Below are 10,397 nucleotides of genomic sequence, written 5' to 3' on the forward strand. Positions count from 1 at the left end.
AAACTACTCGTTTTTCCTTTACAATGTTTTGCTAGGGGGGAAACTGGCCCGACTTCCCCCCCCCTCTCGGAGCCACTGGGTCCGACTGCCGTCTTGAAATCATGTTCAAGCTCACACTCAAAAAGCCGAACCAGCGCTGCTGGAACTTGCGATTTCTTCACGCACATTCGGATCTAACTGAGCTATGGGAACGTATAGAGGGATAATTGTCTAATATTAATAAGCTATGATGATAATTGTCTGCAGACGTTGAATCAATGCAAAAAAGACAAGTGATTTGCTTGCCTTGGAGGACACTTTATTATTACATTTAAAGACATCATAATTGAGTTTCTTACGTCATAAGAACAACAAAACTTTTTGCTGTAAGTTTGCAGAGGCATTCATGTTTCGGTATAAAAAAAGAAATGATACTGCATCATAAGCAAATTGAAAAACCAGCTTGTTGTATTGGTTTGTTTTGAAAATGGAAACACTGAAAGTACGATATTCAAGTTTTAAAGGATCTTCTGGTAAAAGTTTAAAAATAGTTATAACTCGTTCGAAATACGTTTGTTTGAAGTAATAATGCTGAATTGTTCATAAAACAGTAGCGTACACGGCATGTTCTGAGATCCTTAATTGAGATCCGAATGACCAGTTGCTTGTTTTGAAGTTAAAGATTTAAATTAGTTGTAAAAATGTTTTTCCTAAAAAATACAATGTCTCAGCCCCCACTTTAATTTGCTATTAAATTAAGAAAAATTAAATTAAATTAAGTAAGACTAAATGTCATTTAAAAAGTTAAAACAGCTGCACATGTAATGACGATTTACCAACACTATGCCCTTTAATAATGCGGCTGATCTGACAAGATCTACTGGAGAGTATTTCATTCGAGACATAAAAGCCCAGTACGGTAGTTCAACTTCAGGTAGGCCTAGATTCAGCAAATTGATAGTTAGATCTATTTCAATGCTTTGATACATCATTAAACACTCACTGAAGCTGCTAGCAACTGCTTAAGATTTCATGGGCGTAGAGGAAAATTAATCTTTGGGGGTGCGAAAAAAATCTTACGGAAATATTATTAAATGGCCCCAAATATTTTTTACGACAAAGCATAGACCACCTGATTAAAATTCTACCCTTCTCCCAATTGTTTGGTATAATTTTGATTATTTGAACAAAAAATAAAAAATAAGTTCAATTTTAATGAAATTTTTGAAACATGCTGAAAGTTCTTGCCCAAATTTTTATCGAATTTTGCCAAATTTTTCGACTATTGGAATAGTTTAGGGGTGCGGTTACACTTTATTTGACATTTGAAAAACTATTATCTCAACAAAATATCAAACATAAGTTTAATCTTTATAAAAATTTTGAAACATGCTGAAAGTTTTTTCTCAAATTTTTATCAAATTTTTTCAAATTTTTGACGAATAAAATAGTTTAGGGATGCGGGTGGACTTTGTTTGACATTTGTATAATAACTATTTGAACAAAAAATTAAAAATAAAGTTCAAGCTTAACGAAGTTTTAAAATATGCTGAAAGTTTTTGCCCAAATTTTTATAAATTTTGCTCAAATTTTAGTAACTGAAAAGTTTACCCCTTGCATCCCCTGCACTTCTGGCACCTACGTCTATGCAAGATTTGCAGGTCAAAATAAAGTCTTACTAGCCTGAACCACTTATGTACCATTGTGAAATCATAATGTCAATCAATACCCAGCACCCTACAGCAACTATTCTCAGTACTAAATAGAAAAATGTAAAATAAAAATTTTAAACGACAAAGAATTGCAAAGTTCTTGTAATGAATTAAAATTGGGTGTAAATATAATGTAATTTATATCCGTGGTTATGCTTATAAATATAAGTTATAAAATAATAAGTGATAACTGATAACATATAAATACAAGTTGCCGATTGCAGAAAAAGCTTTATCAAAGTCAAGCTCAGTAACAGAAGAATTGGGCATATGCAAGCCAAAAGCTGAGAAACCTGTATACTACCACCTTTCTCAAAGGGCAAGAAGGTCGCGAGTTCAAGATGGGGAAATTTACGGTATCTTTGTTAGTTTGTTTGCAATCATTAACTAGCTTTTAACATAATTATGTTTTCTCAAACGAGCAACAGGCTATCCATAGCAATTCGGCAGGGTCCTTGAGGGAACAACTTGGGCTCGGTACCAATGAAGTTTTCGGGCCAGAAGTTAAGGCACTTTCAAGAAACGCACTATATTCAAAGAATATGTTGTGATTTCTTTAAGTTCCTGGCCTTTTGGAAATTTTACGAAATTCTTAAAGTTATCTTGGGTTCTCCCTGGTAGTAGGCTACCCTCTGGACCTCCCTCCTGTGAACTCTACTGCTTATAATGCAGTACGAAACGATTTTTTTGATCAAAACAGAACCAAATATTTCGAAATATTTTTGTTTTCAACAACCTAGTAATTATTTGTATTTACATTGTTTACTGAAGTAATGCTGAACCAACCAACCTATGCTAAAGTAAAACACAAAAAGGTTTAGAGAATTTATAATAACTTACTAGTTTTTTAGATGCAACTTTTTCCAAAAAACTGTACGACAAAGCTCAAATAATATTAAGCTGGCAGTAAGGTTGTATGTAGCCTACTATATAGCAGTCTATAGGAAGATATCTTACATGTATTGTAGTTTGTAGGCTAATGCAGAGGCCCGTTACTCAGCAGGGTAGGCTTCGCAAAATATCTCCAGATGTTTCATATTTTAATTACCAAAACTTACATGTTGGCTGCATCGTGGGATCGTACGACCAACCCTCAAAAGGCCATCGGTTCGATCCTCAAAGCAAGCGCATGACTCTGTTTTGACAAGATGCTTAATGACGTGCTTGAAGATGAACTAAAACTGACTTCCTTGCTTCTTCATTTAAAATTTTTAACCATCAAACCTGAACTGGGAAACACAAAAAATGCTTGGTCAAACTTTCCATCAAGCTAACAGTTTTTTGAAACATTAATGAATCTACACTAATCAGTGGCGTTGGCAGGGAGTCCAGGAGTTACTTTTAAACATTGGCCGTACATGCTATAAGGGCTCTTAACCTTTTAAAGGGGCTCAGAAATTTGAAGAGACCATCGCATATTCGTTGGATAGGCCTATATTGGCAGTAAATTTTTCTTACCCGTGTCTTGATTTGAAGCTCGAGGACCTCATTGGTAGGGTACCAGGCCCAAATCACCTTCCAACGGCACTCAAAATAAGTGTTTTGTTTGCTTTATTTATTCAACGTTTTTGTTTAACAATAATAATATAATTGTGTTTGGGCTTTTATATGCAAGACTCCATGCAATTTATTTATGAGAAAAAAAAGTTTTGTGATGCTGTAATATTACAGTTAACTCTGTTTCCTCGTGCAGTTTCAAAGAAGTGCAATCAAGAAAAAAGGAATCAAATAAAAAAGAACGAGCAAGTATCAGTTGAGGAAAAGCAAAGCAAAAACACAGAAAAACAAACACGACAACAACACAAGCAAATGGATGAACAACAGTGCATTGTGTTACTGCGCGAAAGAATACTAGCTGTCGTGAACGAGCTGAAATGCAAAAGTAAAATATCATTGTCTGATTGTACGAATATTTATCTCGAAAATCTTGAAAAGAAGCCACTTTCTTTTGCAGATAAGACGAAAAGGACCAAGATCCATGGTTATTTTAAGCTTACTGGTAGGCTACATAAAAGGACTGCAGAGTCTTAAAACAGGTTTTACTAAATAGTGCTAAAATCTCTTCATGAGTCACATCAAAAGAAGTCAAATTTAAGAACTCAATTTAACAACAATTTAACAAATTAAACATCAATTTAACAACCTCGAAAGGAGCCAAAATTGGCACAAAACCCTTTGAATAAGGGGTTTTAGCAATGCATAACCACTCAAAATTTGTTTTGCCGTGTTTGTATTGTATCATAGCACAAAACTTTGACAGTTGCCTGCGGAACCTTTTTTATGCTTAAACCCTAAGAGCATCTTCACTACGCCAGGAAAGAGCTCAGTTCGAGCTCTGTTGAAAACTTAATAACAAATCTTTAACTATCGTACATTAACCTAAATAAGAAAAAAGAACTTTTTGTTTCAGCAAAACATCCTCATGAATTTTCAAAACGTCGACCATACACAGCTATTCAAAAGCTGACTTCACCTAGAGGTCAGACTTTCACATAATGCAAAATAAATTTTTCATTCTTTTTGGCTAATTGTGTAAGATGGAACCTAGTGCTTTTGTAAATTAGTATAACTTACATTTATGAAGCTACATGAAGTTATTGACTATAACAAAAACACAGTAGGCTATAACCCTTTAAGACAACATTCTTTCACTACATGCTCAATTCAACTTTTCCGGTTTATTGGGACCTTGGGTAAAGCAACTAGCAAGTAGTGGGCACAACCTAGACAACAAAATTCGTTATTTTACAGTACAACTGGACATTTTTCAAGCAGAATTTTTCCAGATGGCAAAATTTGTCTTGGGAGAATTGTGGTTAAAAAATTTCTAGTTGTCTCGAATCATAACTTTATACGCAGATAAAATCAAAACCCCAATTCGGCCCAAGTCCCAAGATAACTCCAATGAGGGCAAACTGCAGGGTCCTCTTTATGCTGAAACACTTTCCTCTGCAGAAAAAGTAATGTTGAAAAAAGTCTTGAGTGACATTTTGCACAAGAAGTTGAAAGAAGAAAAAGAAAGTCAAGTAAATAATTTCACAGCAGCAGATTTTAAACAGTTGCAGCGTAGGCTACGTGTTCTGATTTACTAATGACCTAACAGGGATGTACCCACGGGGAGAGCTGGGTGAGCAATCCCACTCCAAAATTTTATCTTAGCCCCCAGAAGGCATGTTGTTAATACTACTGTATTACAACGTTTTGATGACATGGTATTACATGTTGATTGAAGTTTCATAAATGTTTGGCTGCATTCAGTGGCTATATTTCTAAACAAACTCTTTATTTCAAACATTAAAATATTTGCCTCCCAGCAGTTGCTTTTGCCCCCTTAAAATTTCCTTTCGAGCTACGTCACTGTGGCCTACTGTAAGCAAGCAAAACTTTTTTTACGGTATAACGTGGTCACAGTCGAAGACCTTGCGTTTCTATCGTAAAAGGTGTAACAAACACAATCTCGGTTTTCTCAGATGACCGGGTTGGTTTTGAATCTTTATCTTCGGACTGACAATGCCTTGATTGGTTATTCCTGGTAGTTTCGCATACATGTAGAGGCTTTTGACGCAGCGCCGGTTACCGCGATTGGTAGAGTGAAGTTTCCGATTGTTGAAATGTTGTTGGTGGGGAATTATTACATCCATTAGATGCCGCTGAATGGAGAGCAGTCCTTGGAATGCGTTGCTCAAGCGCACGCCCCGAGAGTCGAACCAGCGCCGCTTGATCTTGAAGCTTCTTCGTTCACAAAGTCACGCGCCAACTAACTGAGCTATCGGGGCGAACACTGTCGTACATGATAGGGTACTCTGAACAAAGGAAGTTTAATAACATTTTTTGGTCTTCACCATAATGATTAGCCTAAAGAATATTTTTTAATTTTCTGCCTCTCGACACATCTCTACATAGGATACTCTGAATACTGAAAAGTTTGGGTGTTCATCAGGACAATTATCGCTTCTAGCACTAGTTGCAATGTTCATCTGGTGAAATTGAAAGTAAAAGCAACAATAAACAGGATGGTTTATTGCTTCACTGACGTATCGCGCACCATGACAATGCGCATCCTCAGAGCGAATAACATACAAAATACTCTAACGCTGATTAATTCTTAAGTTAAATCAGAGAAGCTTGAAATTAATGGCGATCGTAGCTGTAACCAAATTAGCGACATACCGGTAACTTGACAAAAAACTTTAGGGAGCAAAAGCCACTGTTGGAGGAAAAATGTCATTCAACATAAATTATAATCGTATTAAAACGTTATAATAGTACTAAAACAAACTTTTTTGGGGTGGGGAAATAAATTTTTGGGTAGGATTGCTGATTGCGATTACCCCCAAGCTCCTCCCCCGTGGCTATTTCACTAAACCAAACTTATTTTCAGATATCCTCAAGAAGCTTTCACACTTCCATCCCAACTATTCCATCAGGACGGGCAACTGCTGGGTCTCGGTCAGCCAGGGTAAGTTGTTTAGCTAGAATATTTTGGCCGTAGTGTTTAAATGAATAATGTCCAAACTTAGACCTTAGTGGTACGATACTGACGAGTTCAGCCTCATGAGCAAACACGTCTCCAGGGCAGATGGAAGGAAAACTTGGGCCTCGGTATCAATGAGACTCTCGGGCCCCACATGAGGATACTTTTAATAAAACACACTGTTTTTAACGAATAGGCTACGCTGTGTTTTTTTCAAGTTAATGGGCCCCTTGGAAAAGTTGCGGGCCCTTAAAATCATGCCGGGCTCGGGTTCAAAAGTATCCCCTGGACCCCCTGTCAACACTACTGCCAGTGTCTATCGTTGTCAAATCTTGCTTCACTCAACTGCCGAGAAACACAATTTTGGAAAAGTCCTGATGACTGGTGTGGAAGCTACACCGGTGTGGTTAGCGAAAACCAGTGCTTGCTGTTCTATAGTGAGTAGCCTACTTAGCCTTGCGCTAATGCCAGAAAGATCGCTCCTTCCAGATATCAACCAAAACACTGCTAAGAATATGGACAAAGTCGTAATGATTTTGTCCCAGGCAACGTCGAAAATAGATCCTGTAAAAACGACTTTTCGGTCTCAAATTTTAAGTTATTCTTAGGTTTAATTAATAAAACTATTCATTGATGATTTGTTGCATAATTATGATCATTTCGTTATGGATTGATTGCTTGTTAATTCGATGGATTGATTGACAGACCAGTGGAAGAGCCACACCGCTTGAAATCTGCACTGACATCTTGAGACAAAAAGTGAAAGAAAAAATGACAAATTTCAACGACACTGCTACTTGTGATGTGACAAGCGAAGGTGACATGCCACGGATGGATGTGAAAGGATACAAACACAGTCAGGTGAAACTAAGATGCTCTTAATCTTAGACGTTACGCCTTTCCTGCACCGATTACATTAGAAGTTCTTAATTTAGTCATCCCAGCTTTCTCGGGCCGCTCTGTTATTAAGTCAAAATACGAAGGGGAAACCAACAATTAACGTTCCAGCAACGTGCCGAAGCTTCATCCTGTTGATGTCGGTAATCCGAGCTAGGTGTAAAGATTTAAAGCAGGCGAGTAGCCATGGGGAACTTAAGGGAGCAACCGCTCCCTAAAATTTTATCTTACTTTCCAAGAAATGTTTTAATGCTATTACAACGTTTTAATATCATTGTAATTCATGTTGAATGACGTTTGCCCCCCTCAAAGACCCCTTTGCCTCTCTAAAATGTTCTTTCTTGCCATAATACGTCACTGGTATAAAATGTCTAAAAATATCGGAAAAGGTCAAGATTAAATTACTCGAAAAATGCTTTCTCGGTTCGGAGATAAGGATCCTCACATTAAATCAATAACGTATTGGCTTTGGCCGATGATTTGTTTGCAGGCCTGCGACCATGAGAAGCAACCAGCTTTGCTTTCCGCCGCTAGCAGCAGCAGAGGTTCTACCGCTGAATGGGTAATGAAGCAAAAATTTGAAAAATACAGAAGATAATAAATGAATTGGGGTTTTATTTGTACGTGTATTGTTGACATTGCGGTAGGATGGCGCAGCGGGTAAGGCGCTCGCTTTCCAATCACGCAATCCTGATTCGACTCCCGGCTTATGCTGGTTGACAAACACCGCTCACCTCTACCGAGGGTGTAATAACTTGGGTGTGCGTAATTGCTGAAGTAAAGGCGGCCGAGAGAAAGGAACTGACCAACTCTATTCTCGTTAGTGCTGATGGCTTAGTATATTGAGAACCAAAGATCTAATGAAAAAAATTTGAATGCAGTAATATTGACGACCTTTTAAAGTACATATGTAGTTCAAACAGAAATAGAAAATGTTGGGTGGAAATTCCATGTTCATGACAAAGTCCAATTGATATTTATCTGTTGCAGATCGCGATTTCGGGTATTAAACCCTCTTCAATACAACTTATTAGCTCGACCATAGTATCATAAGTTGTACTGAAGAGGGTTTAATACCCGAAATCGCGATCTGCAACAGATGAATATCAATTGGACTTTGTCATGAACATGGAATTTCCACCCAACATTTTCTATTTCTGTTTGAACTACATGTACTTTAAAAGGTCGTTAATATTACTGCATTCAATTTTTTTTCACTAAATTAGATGCTTTTGTATCTGCTTTACGCGGATCCTCCATTGACTTTATGTTAATCAGGGTTTAAAGTGTCGAAATTCTCTCTTTTTTTCAAAGATCTAATGTCGATGATACATCCAAAATACAAAACAAATTATTAAATTTTGAGTTAAATAACTGACAAAAATAAGATAAGTTAAAATATCGTTTTTTGTAAATCTTGTAACTTACAAAACCAATGTGAAGATCTGAGTTTAAAACTACTTGAGTAAAATTTTATAGAAATTGACTTGTCACCAGCAATATGTTGTAGCCTCATGCAGGGGCGCCGGAACGATTTTTAACTGGGGGGCAAGATTAGGAAAAAAGGCACTTTTGTTGCCGAAAGGCCCATTTTTAAAAAAAGTTTTAATATAACATATAGCTATAATGTTCATCTATCAGCTCGTTATCGAGTAATGATACAAGTGTCCGGTATACAAAGAACAATGGCACGGAAGGACATCATGCTATGTTATAATGATGTCACCTACTGTGATACAGAATTTGGTGTCATGAATATTATTTTGAGGCAAAAATAAAAGATTATAATTAGGCTAAAAGCGAATAGCAGAAATTGCTATATTGAAAAATGTGCTGTAGCTTACATGACTTTAAAAGGGCACCATTGCCCCGACGCGGTAGTTTGTTCAGGTTCCCGTGCCCTTAGAAAAATTACTAGCCCTGAAATCATCCGGGCCTGTGTCCAAAAGTACCCCCTGGGTCTCTTGTGAACGCTGCCGCCCTCATTGCTGCATCAACGCTTTACTTTGCCGATGGCAGTTCTCAAACGGTTGCAGCAGGTCATGTTATGAGCTATGCGCTTATAATTAAACTAACCCTCGTTTCCATGTGCGTCAACGGACGTAACGAAAAAGTAGTGCAGTTTGGACCTCAGTGCCTAGCCAGCATTAGCTTCCAGCCAGCAAATCAGCCCTTTTTAATACTACTTCAACGTCTGTAGACGTGCAATCAATGTAAATGGGCGCTGGTTTGCTAACTGAAGGTACATGACTTATTTGTAATAGTGGAAATTGATTGGCGCCATCCATCCACGAGATAGGACACAAAAAGAAAGGCAAAAGTGATGTCTTCAGCCGAAGGTTTAACTCAAACAAACACTCGGCAGCGCTTGTTTTATTTTAGGCCAATTAGATAAGAACAAAAGGTAGAAAAATAACTGAAATATTTTAAGAGACTGAAAACTATTTTTACATAGGCTAGGGCTAGGCTATTTTTGTGAAATAGGTGTAATGGTGAATTGTTAGCTTGAGTTGTTGTTGAAATAGTTTCAGAAACGACGGTAGCTAGCCATATAGGCTACAATTGTATGCAGTGGCGTTGTCTGAAAGTCCCCGGGCTAGTTTTACATTTGTGCCCTGAACAACTTTATAGACTTTGAATTTTTCTAGGGGGCCCAGAAACAAATAAATCACCTCTTATTTTTTAAATACAACACGTTCGCACGCTATCCATGTAGTTTTTTAAAAGAATTCCCAAAACCATCCATTTTCGCAATAGTTTGATTGAATCTTTATCCTCGGACTGGGAAAGCTTCTTGCAGAGCTTAATCCTGGCAGTTTCGCATTCTTGTAGAATGTAGAGGCTTTGAATCACTGACGCAGGCCTGGTCACCGAGATTGACAGAGTGAAGTTTCCGTTTGTTGAAGTCTTGTTACAGGCGAATTATTTCATCCATTAGATGCCGCTGAATGGAGAGCAGTCCTTAACGTGCGTTGCTCAAGCGCACACCCCCAGAGTCGAACCAGCGCCGCTATTGATCTTGAAGTTTCTTCGTTTTCGCTTTGGAAAAGGAAGCTTACTTTTTCAAAGATGTCTGTCTTAGGGAGCTTAAAATTTTATTAGGAGGCTACTGAATCCCAAATTTTCCTTCAACGACCCTTGTGACCGTGTGGAATAGCCCCATTGGGGTTAATCCGAAGTAATTGTCATTAGGAGAAAACTAATAAGACGCTTTAGTGAAATCTAAAGTCCAAAGGTTTGAACTGCCACATGATGTACAGTGTACAACACGAGTTAAAGTACATTCTCTTTAAGTGCATTCCATTTGCTGCTTTAACATGCTCAAATATGCTTAC

General features: G+C 37.5%; 1 protein-coding gene across 3 annotated transcripts; it reads left to right on the forward strand.

Annotated features, from left to right (window-relative positions):
- The first annotated feature begins 393 nt into the window (after positions 1–393).
- LOC145767479 (uncharacterized) lies at positions 394–7,675 on the forward strand. 3 transcript variants are annotated; one of them, XM_082579311.1, is made up of 8 exons: positions 394–512; positions 1,916–2,047; positions 3,385–3,573; positions 4,102–4,170; positions 4,551–4,717; positions 6,073–6,150; positions 6,871–7,026; positions 7,553–7,675. In XM_082579311.1, the coding sequence occupies exons 1-8, from the start codon at positions 467–469 to the stop codon at positions 7,658–7,660; spliced, it is 945 nt and encodes a 314-aa protein (XP_082435437.1). In that variant the 5' UTR covers positions 394–466; the 3' UTR covers positions 7,661–7,675. The 3 variants fall into 3 exon arrangements, with proteins under 3 accessions (XP_082435437.1, XP_082435436.1, XP_082435438.1); XM_082579310.1 differs by lacking the exon at positions 4,102–4,170 and having other exon boundaries at positions 3,385–3,690; XM_082579312.1 differs by lacking the exon at positions 4,102–4,170.
- Positions 7,676–10,397: the final 2,722 nt, after the last annotated feature.

Source organism: Aplidium turbinatum, chromosome 3, assembly GCF_918807975.1.
Source record: "Aplidium turbinatum chromosome 3, kaAplTurb1.1, whole genome shotgun sequence".
NCBI classification, from domain to species: Eukaryota; Metazoa; Chordata; class Ascidiacea; order Aplousobranchia; family Polyclinidae; genus Aplidium; species Aplidium turbinatum.

Coding starts and splice junctions, on each gene's coding strand:
- LOC145767479 (XM_082579310.1), top strand. CDS start 467: ATGGAAACACTGAAAGTACGATATTCAAGTTTTAAAGGATCTTCTG. Junction 3,691..4,550: donor TGGTTATTTTAAGCTTACTG/GTAGGCTACATA, acceptor CTTTATACGCAG/ATAAAATCAAAACCCCAATT. Junction 7,027..7,552: donor AAGGATACAAACACAGTCAG/GTGAAACTAAGA, acceptor ATTTGTTTGCAG/GCCTGCGACCATGAGAAGCA.